Below are 21036 nucleotides of genomic sequence, written 5' to 3'. Positions count from 1 at the left end.
ATTCTATACTTACACTTAACAGAATAATGATATTTATTTTTTTAACATATTTATTGACAATACAGTAGAGAGTTGTTAATCTGAACCCCAGTAATCGGAACGATTTTCAGTCGGACTGTGTCGTGCTGAATCGAACGTTTTTGATACCAGATTTACTTCTAAAGTATAATTTTCATGTTTTTTATATTCTTCAATATATTTATTTTGTTTGTACAAAATGAAAAAATAATTTTTAACGATATGATAGCCTCGATTATTATTATAAAAATTTTCTTTAGGCTTAAAATCGACGAAAATTCAAGACGAAGCGACACGCAACGAAGAAAAATTTGAACATCGGACAGGTTAATGTATTTTTTCTTACATAATTAGTAATCGGAACAAATCACTAATCTGAACAACCCCAGTCCCCAATTGATTCTGATTAACGACTCTCTACTGTACTATATAAATTCATATAAAATTTATATAGTATATCTTTTTGTATTAGCATTTTAAAAAAGTAGGTAAAAAATTTTGAGAATAATTAATAGAATAGGAAAAAATATTAAATCAATGTTTATGTTAAATGTGAAAAATAAATAATTTCACTATACCTTCCTTCAAAGCGATGCTTCAAGAAGTCGAAGAGAGCTTTCTGCATCATGTCCGTGACCTCATAGCCCTTTAGGGATGGTCCAACTAGAACCACAGGCCGCATTGAAGGCACTACATCATACGGGGGAATGTTCTCTGACTAAGAATAAAAGTAAATCTATGTAGAACTATATTTACCTATAATTATTTCTAAAAAATGCAAAACACATTTAGTAATGTTTAGAGGATGTCTATTAATTATGTGTACAATTTCAGGGAGAGAAGGATTGGAAAAATTTACTGTTATACCTAATGGGAAGGCCTCTCCCTCACATCAAGTCAGTGATTTACATACAAACCATTAGAATATATGAAAAGGCTTCAACAACACTTGTTTGAAAGAAAATTTTATAAACAACACAAAATCACTTAACTAGTAAAAACACAAATATTTTATGCTACAAACGTTTTCTTTTGTCAACAATGAATATCATCAGATATTATCAAATATAAACTGATAGAACATATTTTTAAATTAATAGAATAGATCCAAAATTCAAAAAAATTTAAAAATAGACATGCACAAAGCCATCAAAGTTTTACATCACTTCAAGCAATGCATGCCAAGCTGTAGAGAGAGAGATTCATGTAATGAAAGTCAGCACAGACACATTCTTCCCTCGAACATGCAGCTAGTACTGTGTCGGCCATTTTCTTTTTGATGTTATATTGGTATTCTTTAATTCTCATGGCTAGACCTCTGGCCATGACACCAATATAAACAAGTGATCTGTCCACTCTTTGGTCACAAAATGGGATGGAGTAAACACTTGGCCAGAACTTATTGTCAACCAGGTTTTTCTCATTTCTTATGATTAAAAAGATATTAAGAGGTCTATAAATGATCCTAACCCTGGCCATTTTAGCAATCTCTCTATACATGTTAGAAAGCACTCAATTGTATATGAGCACCACAAAGTTACTTTTATGCAAATTATGTACATCTTTGGGACTATATTGTTATTATACCAAAGACCTAATAAGACCTGGTGAAAAACCCTGCTATTTTGCCACTCACATGATTTGTTGTCTTTTCCCTTCTGTCTTTTGCTGACAAACAGTGCACGAATGATCTCCAATGCATGAAACACCACAATCTTGTATGAGAAATGGGTCATATCAGTCACATGGTGTATACAAAGGAGAAAAAGCTTCTTTGCAATATGTTCCAGTGAAAATGTTTTGATATTCTATCCTAATTGATATATCAAAAAAAATGTGCTTCCTGGTCACTGACCTGTTCTGATCATAGTGTAAATTTTATTTCCTCAACACAAAGTTGAGTTAACATAAAAATTTGACTCTTCATTCCTGTTACAATCACTTGTTCAATTTTTCACAATAATTATATATTTTTCGAATTTGTGATATTATTTACAAGATTACTTTTCATATATAATTAAAATACAAAGAAGAGTTCTTCAGAGGCTTGTCACACATTCGCTGTCTTCTTCTAACTGTTGGATCGATTCCAATCCTGTTCATTGGCTTCTGATGTTTCTGTTATAAGATCCAGTTGTAGCCGATTGCCTTCACCTGCTTCTCCAAATGTGCCAAAAAGGAAAGCGGGCTCTACCATCAACCCTTATTCCTCATATACCCCTTGTTCCCCCTATAAGTTTATTGCCCCTCCAGGCCTAACAGGTGATGAAGCATTTGGGAAACTTACAAACAAAAGGCTTTGTGTCTGACAATTGAATAATACACAAAAAAAAAAATGATGAGCAATTGTCACAATAGCATGAGGCTATATAGGTTCTATTCATCACCTTAAGAAATGTATCAAAGTCAGGTTTACCTTTCCAAATTAATAAAATTTCATCTACATATCTTGTATATAATAAAAGTTGGTTCAAATAGACTAGAAATAAAGTTTTCTTCAGTTTTCTTATAACAATCTTGCATAAAGATAGGTGGCTTGTTCATGGGCACTCCCATGGTTTGCAGATAAGTAACACCTTCAAACCTGAAAAACAATATGTGGCACACAAGGTGTGATAGTTCTAGAATAGATGAAGGGTAACTGGCAGAGTCCCTGATCTTACTCAAGAGGAAGTCCCTTAATTCACAAAAACAAGGTTCAAGTCTTATTGAGGGAAATGCTACCTCAAAATCACAGTTATAACAATATTGCCCAATTTCTTTAGCCTATCCAACACTTCCTCTGGGAATTTTACTGTATATTGGTGTTCATCCAATGTACCTTTAAAGTAGGCATCAAGCTTTCTTTCCATATGAATCATAGATGACCTCATTTCATCTAATACAGTTCTTAATTGCTGCCCTGTCTTGGAGCTTCAGAATTCAGAATTTGTGCCAGGGAGTGTTCAATAGTTTTAATACCCTGGAGTGTACCTTCTCCATGAACCAATGAACTCCAGTGCAATAAAACATTTGGTGGCATTAATGTAATCCATAATTTCTCTGCAGTACTAATTCTGGTCCATAATGTATCTTGACTTATCTGCTCTCAATGTGATGACATTGTTACAGTGTAACCATTCCTTTGAGGACTTAATAGAGAACCAGAGGTTATGATCATGGTTTTTATGAAAATGACTATAAATATGAAGTGCTACCTTACACCTAAAGTATTCCTTAGCAGTGAAATCCATGTTTTATGACAAGTAACATTCCACATCTGGGATGATACTTGTCAGAGTTAGAGGTGGTGAAGGGGCAAAATTTGGACTGTGCACAATTGTATCAACCAGTATCTGTGGGAGGGTGTATGTTATCCTAACAAATCACAGTGCTGGTTCTCTTGCACTGAACTTTTCTACACTGTCGTTCAGTCAAGATGTAATCTTCTTTTGATATTTTTCCCAAAGTCTTCTTGCTATAGCCTCTGCTGAGTCAGTGACTATTATGTTAATATTGTATACAGTCTGCAAGTCCAATTTGTAAAGGATATTTTCCAAATGTATAATTCTATTTATTGAAGTATACTTTTGTCTTCTCATCCGTCATAAGGCTTTTCTCAGGCACAAGTTCCAGACCAAGAAACATAATGCAAAGCAGCCAACTGGAAGTTTAATATTAAAAACTGTTCAGAAATATTCCTAGATCTCGAGAGCTTATGAGGAAATCTTATTTCATAGATGTTCTGTACAGTTTAAGAACAGTTTTCATATAGTTTTGGCTGGTATAGCCATCTTAAAGTATTAACCACAACTTAAATTGGTTGTACTGTACATACAACAAACAATACAAAACCACCTAAGAAATCAGTAAAAAACAAATATTTTATGCTACAAACATTTTATTTCAGCTACAATGATACTCATCAGGTATTCTTGAATATAAATTGACTAGCAGATGAGTCCAGTGTTGCTCGGGTAAAAAGTAACAATAGTAAAGATTAAGATTGTTAGATTATAGTTGATCTTACCCATTTTCACCAGGTGCAAGAATTAGGTTCCCCCTCTTCTGAGACTAATTAAAAATTTTTAGATGGTCTAAAAATATGTTTGATTTTCCATAAAAATGCAAAAATTTGCATCTAAAATAGTACAGTAGAAGCCAAGTTCTTCAAGGTAATCCTTAACCCTCTCCCTCTCCCCATGGGTGAATTTCCAAAAATCCCTTCTCAGTGTGCATTCTCATGACATACCCTAACTGTGTACCAAATTTTAACTTTCAATTCCTAATCATTTGGGCTCTGTGCTTATTATTATTATTATTACTTTAAGTGAGATACAGGGTGCGGCGCCAAAATCCGGACAAATTACACATTTTTTTCAAACATATTTCTTATTGAAAATACGAAAAGGTTTACAAATTTTTTTAAATCACATTGTTTGCAATGTCATACAGAATACATTTATTCAATATAGCTCCCTCCTGCTTGAATGACAGCCTCTATTCTCGGTCTGAATTGTGCGCATGCGCGCTTTAACGTCTCACGGTCGATATTGGTGAATGCCGCATCAATAGCAGCTCTCAATGATGTGATGTTTGCATGTCTGGTCTTGTTTGTGACCCTTTCAACTACGCTCCATATGTAGAAGTCCAGAGGATTTAAATCTGGGCTGTTGGGAGGCCAGAATTCTTTTGACCAAAACATGTCGACGTTATCCGACAACCAATTTTGCACCAAATGACTTGTGTGGGCGGGCGCACCATCCTGCTGGAAAACATACGGCTTTCCAGATGACACAGTTTCCATCCATGGCTTCACTGCATTTGACAGAGCATGCAAATAAACATCTTTTGTGACATTTTCCCCTTTGTTAAAGAAATACGGTGGCATGACATCACCCTCACTGGACACAACACCTAGCACATGAACATTCGCCGGAAATTTCGTTTTTGCAATAACGGGGACATCTTCTGGGTCGTGGGCAAGCCATCGGTCATTTCTTTGATTGATTTTCGCATCAACAGTAAAAATTTTCTCGTCAGAAAAAAATCTGAATCGTCTGGCAGCATTGTTTTTTACGGAACACAAAAGCAGGTTACAGTGTTCAACTCGCTTTGTCCTGGCAGCTTCAGAAAGCATCTGTCTCACTTTAATTGTGTAAGACTTGTAGCGGAGGTCCTCCTCAACGATTCTACGCATAGTTTTCTCGCTCACACCAACAACCGACGACAATTTTCGGATCGACTGACCTGGATCCTCAAAAATCAGCTCCTGAGCCCGTTGAATGATTTCAGGGGTTCTGACAATGCGCTCCTTCAAGTGAATTTTCCTTGCCGGTGTTGCAAAACCTTCATTTGACTTCTCCGACTGATTGTATTTTGCAACGACATCATAAACAGTCGATCTTGGGTATCCGAAGAACCGAATAATTTCTGTCGCCGAGTGCCCAGCGTGAATACTTTCGATAATCGCGGCTCTTCAGTTATACTCAGCACTTTGTTTCAACATGGCGACTGTTTTGCGGTTAAAATAATTTAATTCACATGTCAAGCTATTTGAACACCAAACACGACATCTACCGGTGGCACAGAATGGCAAGAATTTGAAATTGAATTTTGTCCGGATTTTGGTGCCGCACCCTGTATACTCGGTTAACACCGGTGGCTGTGTACTATGCCGGACCGAAGTCAAGGCATAGTAACCAAAACAGAAATTAAAGAAGTGTATCAGTGTGTGTGTCTGTATTCAGGAATTTTCTCACAATATGACATGTATTCAATATAGTGGCCTTCTGTAGTGTGATGTATGTGTTTCTATTCAATTGTAGTGTGCCCAGGCTTTTGTGTAGTGTGTGTGGTATGATACCTGTAGAGAAGAGAACAACAGGTACAATAAGCACCCCATCCATCCTCCACAGATGCCTTATTTCCTGGGCGAGTTCTGTGTACTTGCTAATTTTTTCAGTGCATGCGTTTTGTATATTGTGAGTGTTTGGAATGGATATGTCTATAATGTATGTGGTTTTATTGTGTTTGTCAATGAGTGTGATGTCTGGTCTGTTGTGGTAAATTGTTTTATCTGTGATTATGGCTCTGTCGTAGTACATTTTGTGCGTGTTGTTTTCCAATACTGTCTGTGGAATGTATTTGTAGTATGGTTCGTGGATGTCTACTAATTTGTGTTTCTTTGCAAGCTCTTGGTGTATTATATTTGCTACTTGATTATGTCTGTGTAAATAATCTGTCTGTGCCAACAGCTTGCAACCAGAGGTGATGTGTTGTATAGTTTCTGGCATGATGCGACATTTTCTGCATGTGTCATTTGTGAGTGTTGCATCTTTGAGTATGTGTTTTCTGTAGTTTTTAGTATTTATGACTTGATCCTGTATGGCAATCATGAATCCTTCTGTCTCCCCAAAGAGACATCCCCGAGCTAACCAGCTGTTTGACGCAGTTTTGTCAACAAAATCCTGGGCCAGATCGTAAGGATGCCTGCCATGGAGTGCCTTTCGAGCCCACGATTGCTTAATGGTGTCTATGCTTTTTATATGTTGTGTTGTGTCCATATGATGTGAGTGTAAGTTTAATGGTGTGTTATTTGAGTCTGTTAGAGTTACTGCTTTATGTAATTGTGATGTTTCTTGTTTTTTGTAGAAAAACTCTCGCAGTGACTGTATTTGTTTGTAGTGAAGGTTAACTATGTCAATCAGGCAACGTCCGCCATCTTTACGTGGAAGGGTTAATCTTTCTGTGGCGGATTTAGGATGATGTTGTTTATGCTTAGTAAGTGTTGTTCTTGTTTTCCTTTGGAGTTGCTCAAGATCTGTGTGAGTCCAATGTATAACTCCAAAAGAATATGTGAGTACTGGGATGACATATGTGTTTATTGCTTTAACTGTGTGTTTTGCATTTAACTGTGTTCTGAGAATAGCATTTAACCTACTTTGGTATTCTTTAATTAATTTTTGCTTTATTTGTGCATGTTCTGTTAGTTTGGCCTGTTGGAATCCTAAATACTTGTAGAACTCACCCTCTTCCATGGATTCAATAACGTCTCCATTTCCAAGCGCAAAATCTTCTTTCTTCAGGATTCCTTTTTCTATGTGAAGTGTTTTGCATTTATCTAGGCCAAATTCCATTTGTATGTCCTTGGTGTATGAATGTGTGATTTGTAGGAGTTGATGAAGTTGTTTTTGTGTGGATGCATAAAGTTTTATGTCATCCATGTACATGAGGTGCGACAGTGTAAACTGTGTTGTTTTTTCGTGTCTGATATTGTAACAATATTGCGTGTTGTTTAACATGTTGGATAATGGATTCAGGGCTAAGCAGAACCAGAAAGAACTCAAGGAATCTTCTTGAAAAATTCCTCGCCTAATAAAAATTTGGTTTGTTTGTATGGAAGTGTTACTAACCCTGAGATGTAGTGTTGTTCTCCAGTGCTGCATAGTGTTTTGAAAAAATGCAATGAGTGATGTGGATGTATTTTGTACATGTGTAGGATATGTAGCAGTCAACTGTGTGGAACACTGTCGAATGCTTTTCTGTAGTCTATATATGCCATGTGTATGTTTCTGTGTTGTTTGTGTGCTTGCCGTAGAATGACTGAATCTATGAGTAACTGTTCTTTGCATCCCCTGTGGTTTCTACGGCAACCTTTTTGTTGTTCTGTTAGAATGTCGTGTTCTTCAATATGTTTGTATATTTTGTTTGCGATACAGGATGTCAATAATTTGTAGAGTGTTGGAAGACATGTAATTGGTCTGTATTGTGTGGGGTCTGTAGTATTGTTGTTTTTAGGTTTCATGTAGGTGATGCCCTGAGTAAGAAAATTTGGCATGTCCTGTGGATTGATGATGATGTGTGTTAGGTATTTAGCTAGTTCTTGGTGCAGTGATGTAAACTTTTTGTACCAGAAATTGTGAATGTTGTCTACACCAAGTGTCTTCCAGTTGTGTGTTCTGTTAACAGTGTATTGGAAATCATGTATGTTTATTTCAGCACAGGGCATAGTTGGTATGTTGTGCAAGTTTCTGTTCTCCTCCTAGATCCAGCCTGCATCGGCATTGTGCGTGACAGCACTGGACCAAAGAGAAGACCAATATGTTGTGAGTTCTTCTTTTGTTGATGTGCCACTGTGCTGTGTATCAGTGTTTGCTTTGTTATTAATTTGTCTGTAAAAGAGTTTTTCATTGTTTGTAAATAATTTATTTTGTTGTTTTCGTAGTGTACATGTTTTGTATCGTTTGAGTCTACATGCTTTGGCAGCAAGTTTTTGTTTTAGTGTATCAATGTATTCTGTAATGTGTGTGTTGTGATGTTTGTGTTTTGTGTGTGTTTTTATTTTCTTAAAAATGTTTTTGAGCTGTTTCCTTAATTTGGGTGTTATGTTATTTTTAGTGTATTGTGTCAGCCTGCCTAATTGCTGTCTAATGTCATTTATTTGTGTTTCTATTCTTCTCTGCCAGGCAGGCTTGTGATAGAATTGAGTTTTCTGTGTATTTGTCTGTGATTGTACTTTCAGTCCATGGTGTGTCACTACTGTGACTGCCCCAGCATAAACTAATGTATGAATGTCTGCGAGTGTAGAAATTGAATGAATGTAGTGTGGTAGTAAGTGAGTGTTTACATAATTTAGTGTTTTTTCTACTTCCTTTGACGTGTTGATTTTTGGTATTCGTGGTCATCATGTGGGATCTGTGCCTGTATATTTAGTGAGTGTTTCCTGAAATATAAGTGAGAGCATATTAACTAAATCCATGTCTATGTTATCAGTGATGGATGAGGAAGTGTCTGTAGTATCATTAGTGGTAATTGTTGTATGTGTGTTATTATCAATGCTTGTTACTAAATTATCCTGACAGGTTACGTGATCTTCATTAATGTTAGATGTTTCTGTCTGTTGATGTATTTGATCAGCAACCTGTTGTTTGATAAGTTCAAGTGTTGTTTGTGGAATAAGGTTGTTGTGTATAATTGTTCTTTTTTGATCAACAACCCTTTGTTCGGTGACAGTGAGGTGAGGATACTGTTGTGTGAATCTATGGTGTAGTTGTTGTCTGTATGCTGTCATGTTTGTTTCGAGTTTTGTGATGGTGTAGTAAGTACGGATGATAAACTCGTTCATTTCTACTGTCCATTTCATCCGTTGGCGTGGTTTTCCAGCCTTTGTGGTCTGTGGATGCATTGCCACAGAAACACCAAGGCTGGGTTGGTTCCTCACATCTGTTGAGGGCATTGCAGTAGCCATGCTTGGGCCGGTGCTGCTTTCGCCACCAGTAACCAAGGGAGACTGTGACCTATTTTTCGAACGTGAGCCTCTGCCTAACCCACGAACGCAGACCTTGTTAACCCGGGTGACGTCTGAGCCGGTATCACACTTTGATCTAGTTATTACCATAATATCACCACCAAATGTGGGTGTGGTCACTCTTAGCTTCATTTCTCCCCATAGACCTTACTGGCATGGGTGTCCCTACCAGGAGCTTGTGCTCCAGCCTGCATTGCCCTATGGATCAGTAAAATCACTGGGCTCTCCCACCACGACCAGGTGGTGACCACGGGAGAGTTATTATTATTATTATTATTAACACATCTCAATTATATTATAAGATAGGACATCTTTTTTTTAATGAATAGAATAGATCCAAAATTCAAAAAAATTTTTTTAAAAAAAATGTATGCACAAAGGCATCAAAATTCCACAACAGTTCTGTGGTGAACATGTGGACGAACAATACAATATGAAATTGTACACAATAAAATAATATTTTATTAATTGTTTGCACAGTTCTTTATACACTAAGTTCTTTAGAATCCCAACTATACAACTCCAATATATACAAAATTGGTGTGGTAAATCTTTGTACAAACAACAGAGTGAGATACGTTTTTGAGACAATGTTCTTTGTTTATAACTTTTCCCGAAATATTATGATTAACTTAAACTATCTCAAACTAACTTATAATCTAAAAGAAAATAGAGAAGGAAAGGATGAGATGAAGGGTGAGAATAAAAGGAAAGAAAGTGCTGGTGGAGTACCTGGGTTTTTCTTTTGTCTGGTCTTCACTCTTCTCAGAATGGAGACTTGCACCGAATTCACTTTTAGCCTTTTCCTTTTCTGTCTGCTTCTTCTGAATGCTAGCTCAAGAATGGTTATCTCTCTCACTGACTCGCCTCAGTTAATTTTTACACACTATTGTTTTTTTGGTGTAATTCTCCAAAAATGTGCTCCCATCAGCAGGAAGGAAAGACCATTAGAAAGTTTCAGAAAAAGATATAGAACAAAAGACTAAGGAAACTTGATATTAGGCTTAACACTAAAGACATATATACAAAATTATGGCATATCACCACAGTTCAACCAATGCATGCCAAGCTGTAGAGAGAGTCATTGTCTTTAAAATTAATTGTTTATTTTTTGAATTTTGGAATTTTTTTTCAATTTGATTCATTTAGAAAATATGTTCTGTCAGTTTATATTCGAGAATATCCAACAATGTAAAGGAAAGAAAATGTTCGTAGCATAAAATATTTCTGTTTTTTTTTTTTTTTTGGAGGGTTTCTTAAGTGATTTTGTGTTATTTGTTGCATATATGACCAGTTTGAGTTGTGGTTAATACTTTATGTATTAATAACATACACAGAACCAATAACTGCTGCAAAAAATAAAAATAAAAAAAATGTTTTCTAACTCCTTTTTTGTTTTTTGTTCCTTTTTAGTTTTTTGCATTGATTATTAATTCTGTATATGTTATTAACTTTATCCCAGTGTGGTGTGTTGTTATTTTATGTATTTTACTTCTAAATATTCTGATTTAAACATAGAAAGAATTTGAAAAATTTACAGAATAATCAAATTCAGACAAGTTAATGCTTTATTTTATTTAATCATTCTAAAAAGCTAAAAATATAATTTACCTTCTTGAAAAATGGCTTTTTCTTTTCTTTTGCTGGAGGTGTTGTGATGCTTGGTTTACCAAGTTTGGAATTACTTAAACTATCATTATCTTCTGGTATATTGGAATCCAAACCATTCTGGTCAACTTCAATAGCTGTAATTATTGCAAAATTTTTTAATCAAAAAAATTAAATAAAAAATAATCAAATATTATTACACTAAAAGTTGTAAAGTTATTTTCTATCTTACAAATTAAAATGTTTATTAAAATAAAACTGTTAAAAATAAAAAAATTATAATAGTATTAAATATGAAATAAAATTATGGAAAAAGTCTGTGATGAGTTAGTATTGAATTAATAATTCTTCAAAATGAATTTAATCAGAGGATATATTTCTAGTTTTTTTTTTTTTTACTCAAATATTTCAATTATGGTATGATCTTTTTGCAAACAAAAAACACTGCAAAAAATATATTTTAATTTTTGGCTGTTTCTCATCAGTTTTGCTTAACTATAGAAAGCTTTTAATGTAACAAAAAAGTTATTAAAATTTTTTATATAACAAAAACTGTTAATAATTCATTATTTTAATAAACACAATTCAACTTTTTCTATTATATCACTTTAAAATATTGGGCTGAAGTTTTCAAATTGCAGACCTATACATTCCATACTATTATCCATTCGTCTGACCTTTGTTAATCAGATAGAAGAAAATTGAGACCAAATATGGAAAGCTTAGGGGCTGGGGTCACTGATTAACTATATATGAAGTTCCAAAAGTCACATAATTTCAATTCAAAATTTTCTTGATAATGGAGTTAGACAGATGACCAGCATGACTTGATTCTTATCAGGAGAAGTATGATGTAGGACAAGACCACTAAAGTCCAGACCAGATATAGAAAATTTAAAGGGCTGGACCCCCAATTAACTATACACAAACTTCTGATCTGGACTAAAAATCATTTTTTTTTTTTTTTTTTAATTTAAAGATGATTAAAAATTGTAGCACAGCATTGTGATGATGTCACAATAAATAATTGTTTGTTCATTTTACAGTTATATTAAATTTATTAATAAATACAGTGTAACTTCAATTTACAAGTATATCTTGTTCGTGAAAACCTCATCGATTAAGGTGAGATTTTCCATTATTTCTTATAATAAATTTATGTCTTGTTTCCAAGCATATCCAGTTAGTTGACCAGTATTTCCCAAATAACATTAAAATGCTACAAAATATCTATTTATCTATCAGCCAATGATTCCAAATGAATTAATATACACTAAATGATAGCATTGATTAAGTTATTCATCAATATGAAAGGAATTGATATGAAACAAGAGAAGCAAATATGATGTAAGAGAAGCAAACAAATATAGTATGTTACCAGATGCTTCTTTACTTAATAATAAAAAACGGTTAGTTAGTTAAGACAATAATTAAACAAAAAATAAAGTAAAAATGTTTTTAATTAATCATGTTGTAATCATCAACAGAAGAGTTTGCAATATCTACTATATAAAGCTGAAAAATGGTTCTTTCAGTGTATCGAGCACCCCCGGAGGACAATAACACCCCCACTTCAGATTAAAATAAAAAACATATTTTGAGAGTGTAAGGATCACTTTTATTGCATTTCTAATCAAAAGGAAATGGCAATTCCATTTGAAATCTAAGAATGAAAAATAATTGAAACTGGAAAAATGGTCTCTGTCAGCATATCGAGCAATGGTTTCTGTTGGTTTATCGAGCACCAGCAAAGTGTAGCGGCAAACCTAGGAATTGCCAGAGTCTGTGCGCGAGTCTTTTTTTTTACCACAATTTAGTATGCCCCGATGCCTGCATCGAGCCTTTTGACTTGTAGAGATAATATTTACTAAATTGCATAATACCATTAGATCAAATACCAATGTCCTTGATGAACAAACACAGTGTGAATGAAACAAAAAAAACATAGGACTAGAATATAAAAGTTATCTAACAGGAATGCACAGGCATAGCTGTATTCACATTTCTCTGAGTTCAATCTCTTGCCAGGTCTCTTTGAAGAAACAAGAATCCAAAAAATAATTTGTTTATATAAATATAATAAAAAAAAATCAATTATTTTTACTGATCTGTTTAAATAAGGATTAGACAATGTTTGTTGGGAAAAGCACCAGTCTTTTAAAATTTACATAGAAAAAACTGCAGGATGTATTGTACATAAGAAAAATACATTACACTATCACACACTAAAATTTCAGTTAATGAAATTATTTTTGTAAGGTTCAAACAAAATTGATAATTCTGATAGTTATTTTTAAAAAAAACAAATTGAAAACAAACATATTTTGAATAAAATGCCAGTCTGTAAACATATAACAAATTTTCTTAAAATGACAGCTTTCAGCAATTTCTTAGCCAGGAATATATCATTAGGAGCTAGAGGAGCAAATTGAAAAAACTGTAATGGTATTTTTCTTCTTTCAGCTAGCACCAGGCTTATTAGCAACAGTTTAAGTATAAAAATAATTAACTATTTACTTTAATAAGAAATAAAAATGTAATTTTTCCACTGATCAGGATTCTTCTTACACTAAGATCCTAAGAACTTTTACATAACTAATATTTATCATTGTATTTTGTAATTATCATTCATAAAGTAAAATTTATTATTATAATCTTTTTTTTGTGAAAGTTAACTTTATTGGAAGCCCTAGGTTTGCAGGGGTCAAGCCAGTGCTTCATGAATGTTTGTCCAAATAATTTATACTTTGGTCTTGTATTGGAATGTTCAAGCTCATCACACTCTTCATAAAAACATTTTCTTCTCACAGATATTAATTGGCACTCATTGTATCAAATATTTTGTCTAACAAAAGGGAAGAGAAATAAAGAATCTTCTTATATCAAAAAGTATAAATTGAGGTCACACTGTATAACAATTATATACCCAACTTTATGCTATAAATTTGCAATGATGCTTTAACAATTACATAATTGAACAAAATAATAATAATAATAATAATAATATCAAAACTGTTAAATAATTAAGTAAATTTATATCCTGCCTTTTGATATATCAATAATATGATGACAGAAGCATTCTTATTTAAATAGTATTATCACCAGTTTATTGAAATTTCAGAGCAAAATTTATACATAAGGCTACCCAAGCCTTTCAATACTTTTTAAATTAAATGTAACTTATTATTCAACTGCTGAATAATAAAATAATTAACTTTACTGTTAATCAAATATTTGGAAATGTGCCAAATCATTACTCATTCCATTTTTAAAAAGAAACTTCTCCTTAAATGTTAGAAATTTAGAAGGAAAATAGTGTTATATTTAATTAACGGAATTATCACTTCAAATAAAAATGTTTCTTAAAAATAATAGTTAGGAATTCAAAGTTTTATCGTAAACAAAATCCTTTTTTCCAGGTTACTTTAATAATTTTAAAACATCAACTAACAGAAAAATTATTATTGTTTTTTAACTTGCATTTTAATTTTTGCTGCATTAATAACTCTTTTATTCCAAATTTTTCAAAACATATATAATTTTCTTTTATGTTCAAGGATAAATAAGATAAAATTTAATAATAATAAATTTTCAAAATCTGAATTATCATAATATGATTCAACTGAATAACAACAAAAATTCAGTTTTTCTTCCTCTTTGAGCACATTTAAACAAAATGCAACATTTTGTTGATTGCTGCCTTTCTAATAAAAGCAATAATTTTTTTTCATTTTTACTAACATATATAATAAATTTAATTTTCAAATATAAAAACTAGAATTATTTTACATTTAATAATATCAGACAAAATTGTTAAAAATTGTGTAAATGTGTCCAAAATTGTCTTCATATATTATAGTATATATGAAGACTTAAAATATATTATTAAAAAAAATATTTTAATTATATATAATTTTACATACCTGGAGTTGGCGGCGTGGATCCTCTAGAGTTAGAAGATTTAGAATTAGATAAAACTTCATTTACAAGACCTCCAAGATTAGAAGATGAGCTTGTTTTACTAAAATTTAAAATAAGCTTGATGCAAATTGCACTAAAATAATTACTACTCTTTTGCATTTTCTAATATAAATTAATTGGCTATAATATCTCCTGCAAATGTATGATTGCTGAACAATTAATCTTCTCTGACAGATTCTAATTTAAATTTGTTTTTGGATAATAAAAATTATCTAAAATACTAATGTCTGATAAGATTAATCGTAAATATATAAATACAACATACACTTTTATAGGTTAAAGATATTAAAATAAAATTACATATTCTTTTGATTAAACTCAAAACATACTAATGCTTAAAAATTGTCTTTTATCAATATGTATGGAAAAATCCAACTAGAGAGTGTAACATTTTATATTTACATTATTAATATTAAAATGCATATTTTTATATACTGTATATTATCACATTATTTTATTCATGGATCAGTAAAAGTTTGATTGTAGTGAATATAAATTTCTCCTTAATGCATTACAAAATCAGATAATGTTGGAACATTTCATATTAAATAACTGACTGCATGTTTTTAAATGCCATCTTTGAAATGTAAAATCATTCATTATAAAGTGAAAACATTATTTCTAACATTTCAAGGTACTTCAAAAGCAAGAAAAAATATGAAAGATAACTATTACCATAAACAAAATCTAGCTACAGTAATTTAAAGCAAGTTTTCTATGCTTTATTTATTATGTTTGTAAAATCAGTATATTTTCAATTAAAAATTCAACATTCATGTTACTAATGTAAAATATATTTTAATATATCTATGAATATTGCTTTTACACTCAAATACCAGAAGTATTTATTTATAATCAAAACTTCTGGTCTTGCAATATCTCTATTTCCTAGTTTTATCATATCTTCAAAATTCAAGATTGCCATCAAAGCATGCAATTTGAGAATATAAATAATGTCAAAATTATTTAGAAGAATACTAAAAGATATATCAATATATAACATTAAGGGGGCCGTGTGCTAGCCGCTGGAGGTACGGGTGAACTTTTAGTGAAGCTTGATAATTCTCTTTTGAGTGAATTGAAAACCCATAAGAAGCCAAAATATGACAATTTTAAAGAAGTGGTTATTTGTGAATAGACTTTCCTTGATTTTAATTGTGTGTTTATTAATAATTGCTGGGACTGAGTCCAATCCAGGCCCTTTCCCTCGATCTCCACAACAAATATAGAAGATATGCAAAGAAGAGGACGAGGCAGACCTTGCAAGGATAAGCTTAAAGAAAAAGAAAGGCAATTGAGCGATACAACTAGTGAAGATTATTATCAATTAGAGGATGTTTTTAATAAAAATAGTCCTGGGACCTCGAGAGCTATGAAAATTTACGACTACTTCGAAACTTCAAGAGATTTAGGGCCACAAGTTCAGGAAGAGTCACAATTTACATTGAAAGCAATATACGAGCTAATTCAAGATAAGTTCTCTCTTCTTCATACGGAACTACAAGGAATTAGAGCAGAAGTCATTGCTTTGAAAGAAGAAAATAAATATTTGAATGGAGAATTGTCAAAATTATCTCAAAAAGTAGAAAAATTAGAGGAAATATCTAATAATAGTTGCCAATTGAAAGATATGTTAGAATTTGAAATAGACCAGCTAGCTAACGTGAGAAATAATAATAACATTATAGTTATAAACTTTCCGTTCAACTCGACTGATCATGTAAAAGAAATTAATCAGTTTATAAAAAAGGACTTGGGAATAATTAATAGTCACATAGAAGGAGCGGTTAGATTAACCAACAGTGAAATCAAACCATAGTGAAAATATTATTGGGGTCTGTATATGATAGGAATCTGATTATTAAAGAATTCTGAAAAAAGAAAGGCGACTTCAATAATAAAGTGAAGGAAAAGATAATTGCTGCTTTGGATTTATGCATGAGATCCAGAATGAGAAGAAAAAAATTATTGGCAATAATTAAAGAAGAAAAACACAATGGGAATAGAATTATTATAAAAGATGATTATTATATTAAAGACAACATAAAATTTACATATGATACTAATCTAGATAAAGTAGTCCAATTAAATGATTTTTTGAGAAGGAATTGATCGTCATCATAGTTATGATTATGGCTAGATAGAAGAAATAATAGTTAGTTTGAATGCTTAAATGCTAAAACTATGATAATAGAAAAATTGAAACAGATTTGGCCTACACTTATTCCTTATGATAACTATTATTAAAGTTTTTTCTAAGTTGGGGGTCGAAAAAATATCAACTATTCCACCAAAGTCATTATATCAAGTACATAATTGATATATTTCTCCTGAATTCTGCCTATCTTAAGATTGTTCTAATCTGTCAAAATCTTGTGTGGTATAATATAATTTCAGAACCTTATATAGCAACTGATATATGTTTCAGAATTTTTTACCATTAAATTTCTCCACCTGGCTAAGATTTAATAATAAAAAGATAATTCAATAATAATAATAATTACCTTGCAGTTGGTGCTATCCTAGATGTAGGGGTTTTTATCCCCCAAAAATTATAAGTGTCGTTTTATAGCGAGGCACTAGTGTTACGAAATAGATATAACCTCCGTGCGACGAACAAGATCAACAATGAAGTACTAACTAAGCATTTTGTATGTGGAAAAAATTACAATTTGATGATAATTTGTATAATTTAAAAATTTTTTGTAGTTATGTAATATGATATAATATATCAAATACATATGTTTTCAGTATTGCAGATATATATCAATGTTGAAAAAATTAGATATTATTATAAGATGTCAATATTTTATAATTATTAAATAACAAAATCAACTATGTTGGTATCAACTGATTCTCCCCCTTGTAACAGGTATACCCTATTACAATAAACTTTACTTACTACTAAAAAATATATAACATTACATTACAATTTCATAGTCTATGGTTCATAGTTATTTGCTAAAATGAATATGAAAATAAATATTTGGAGAAATTTTTAAAATACTGACATATTTTCAGTAAATTTCTCAACTCCAGAAAATGAATACATGATGTCCTAAGAATGGTGACAGCGTGGTTTTTTAAAGAATACTATACTTTTAGTTTAATTTTATTTCTAACTACTTACTAAAAATCTAGTAAGATATAAATATATCTGAATTTATTGTTTAAACTACTGTAAAATTAAAAACAGTTACTGATCAAATATAAAAGTTAATGATCATTGTTATGGTTCATTTGATAAATTTAATGTTTATGGCTTTCATTAAATTTAATATTGTAAAAATTATATTAAAGTAAAAAAAAAGTATTTTAAATTTATAACTGACTAACATAATTACATTCTATTTATGTTATTAGTTTTTACAATTATAAATTATAAAATTAATTTTTTATAAGTTTATTGCACCATCTTCTTTGAATAAATCATATTTATCATCATCTTATATCTAATAAATTCAAATTATTTTCATGTAAAGTTAAAAATAAACTAATTTAAAATATAGAAATGAAATCATATTTAATCATTGAAATAAGTTTTGTGATATTTTAATTATATAGATAATTTATATTTTATGAATATTAATTTCATACAATGTTACATTATTTATTAAAAATGTGTATAATAAAAAATTAAAAATAATATATAAATACCTAGAATGTATTTTGCTACCCCTTGGTTGAGTCTGTTGTAACCGTAAATTTTCTAGTTTAACGGGGCTAGGTATAAAACCAACATCACAGCCTTCTTTCACTAACCTTCCTATCCACCAGTCATTATTATATTTCTTAAAAGAATAGAATTTAAAAACTTTAAATATTTAAAAAAAATTTTTTTAAATTTTATTAAAGTTAATGTTAAACTTTTTAGTATAGTATCATTTTATAAACATTGTACATTCACACTTATGGAAAATTCACAAAATTCATTTGTTTAATTCAAAACTATAAAATAAATTAATAAAATCTCATAAATGAAAGATACATGGCATGACAAACTAATAAAACATTTAAATGAAATAGTTTAAATCTAGGTATAATTTAAATTAAATTTTAATAATTTTGTAGTGATATGTCTTGAAAAATTAACCTTTCATTTTCATGTATTATTTGCTAACAAGGCTTTAATGTTATAAATTAATATTTGTTTATTCTATGTTGTAGAGTTATCATCATAGATTAATTAATTTCTTTAGAATTAATGTATTTATTTATTCCAATTAAAAAGTTTTTTCTAAGTTTATATTATCTTTGTTTAAACTTAATACAAAGAAAAATCTTTGTATTAAGTTTATATAGATTATATATCAAACTTGCTAATACACAATATGATTTTATACTAAGAAGTCTAATATTAAAGCTAATGTTACAGTTGTTTTAGACAAAAATAAATTATCTATTGTAGTTTTTAAGAAACACTTTTATCTGTAATTAACTGTTTAATCCAAACAATAAAATAATTTAAAATTTACAAGAAAATTTAAAATTTTTTTTATTAATGTTAATAAAATAATTGTAGATTTAAATAAAAACAAACTTAAAATTCCTAAAAAAAAATGTTAAACAATTTTTATAAACAGATTATTAATAATAATATGAAGGGTCTAGATGTAAAAGATACTAAGTATTATTTCAATTAGTATATTATAATGTATGCTAATAGTTAAACAGAAATGTATTTCAATTTAAATATATGTTTTAACTATAACATATACTTTATTCTAATTAAGGTATAAAAAAAAAACAGAATACTTCTTAAAATGTTTAATTTTTCCATTTTCTCTAAATTTTCATTATGAAACTTAAATCTAAACCCTTCATATATTAATTATATACTTAACAGCTTTTCAGTGAAAATTCAATTACCTCCTTAATATGCAAGAAATCTTTAATACCAAATGAAATTGCACATCCATGTACTGGAGAATCGTCATCAAGAGAGCCATCATATGCAATATTTGTGCGAACAGCAAATGCAACTGATTTTGTCTAAATAATAAATAAATATATTTATTATAATAATTTAAAACCATTTTTTAACTCAAAAATGATTTATAAATAATTTTAAATAATAATCCCTTTCAAGTAGAATATTCATTGTTAATTCTGTGTTAGCAACAGAAATGTAAGTACAGTAGAGGGTCGTTTATCTGAATCAATTGGGGACTGGGATTGTTCGGATAACTTATTTTTCGGATAACCAATTATGTACGAAAATATATTTTTTTTTGTACATAATTGGTACACAACCTATCCCATGTTGAAATTTTTCTCTGTTGCGTGTTGCTTCACATTGAATTTTCGTCGATTTTAAGCCTAATGAAAATTTTTATAATAATTGTGGCTATTGTACCATTAAAAATAATTTCTTTATTTTGTACAAACAAAATAAATATATTGAAAAATATAAAAACAAAAAATTATACTTTAGAAGTTAATCTAGTATCAAAAACGTTCGATTCAGCATGACACGATCCGATTGGAAAGCTTTCGGTTAACCGACATTTCGGTTGATCAGCTTTCAGATAAACGACGCTCTACTGTACAAAGAAATAGAGTTATCTAAAAATGAAGTATTATACTTAAACTATAAATCATAAAATACAAAAGAGAGAAAGTAACTGGTGTGAATATATATATATATATATATATTTTCAAATCGTTTTAATTACCTTGCAAAGTACTTAGAGAAGAAATAATATTTTATGCTATGTCTTATATTTTCTATGTAAATAAGATTATAGAAGAAATATTATTGGACTGTAATTTGAAAAAATTATATCTGTAAATACCCTCTGTCACCTGCCTACCCTTCTGTAATCTTGAGAATGATGTTAGAGAGATGAAAGTTGAGACCAGATATGGAAATCTTAAGAGATCCCAATTAACTATATATGAACTTCCGGTCTAGACTGGAATTCACATGATTTCAATTTTAAAATTTTCCCCAGGACAGAGTTATATAGCTGACAGGCATGACTCTGTTGTTATTAGGAAAAGTATGATGTACAGGGACAAGACACTACTAATTTGAGATAGGGAGCATAAGATATATTTTAAACTAAATAAATTAAAAAATTTGATTAAGAATTGCAGCCCAACATTGTGATGATGTCACAATAATTCTTGCTTGTTTC

The 21036-nt window shown here is 30.6% G+C and overlaps 1 protein-coding gene across 6 annotated transcripts in view; it reads right to left on the bottom strand.

The window, feature by feature from the left end:
* Window positions 1-21036, bottom strand: part of Ca-beta (Ca2+-channel-protein-beta-subunit) — a 192618-nt gene that overhangs the window by 34131 nt on the left and 137451 nt on the right. For 5 of the 6 annotated variants that reach the window (XM_067277080.1, XM_067277083.1, XM_067277082.1 and 2 more), the window contains 5 exons: window positions 19766-19888; window positions 18554-18687; window positions 14839-14936; window positions 10919-11052; window positions 597-736 (listed from right to left, as the gene is read on the bottom strand). In XM_067277080.1, coding sequence (XP_067133181.1) covers window positions 597-736; window positions 10919-11052; window positions 14839-14936; window positions 18554-18687; window positions 19766-19888 — 629 coding nt within the window. The remainder of the gene's footprint in view (window positions 1-596; window positions 737-10918; window positions 11053-14838; window positions 14937-18553; window positions 18688-19765; window positions 19889-21036) is intronic. The other variant, XM_067277081.1, reaches the window with a different exon arrangement.

The sequence above is a fragment of the Centruroides vittatus genome, unplaced genomic scaffold (genome assembly GCF_030686945.1).
Source record: "Centruroides vittatus isolate TY-2023 unplaced genomic scaffold, ASM3068694v2 contig_728, whole genome shotgun sequence".
Taxonomy (NCBI): Eukaryota; Metazoa; Arthropoda; class Arachnida; order Scorpiones; family Buthidae; genus Centruroides; species Centruroides vittatus.
The sequence above is the reverse complement of the archived record's forward strand: the minus strand, read 5'-3'. Positions and strand labels throughout refer to the sequence as shown.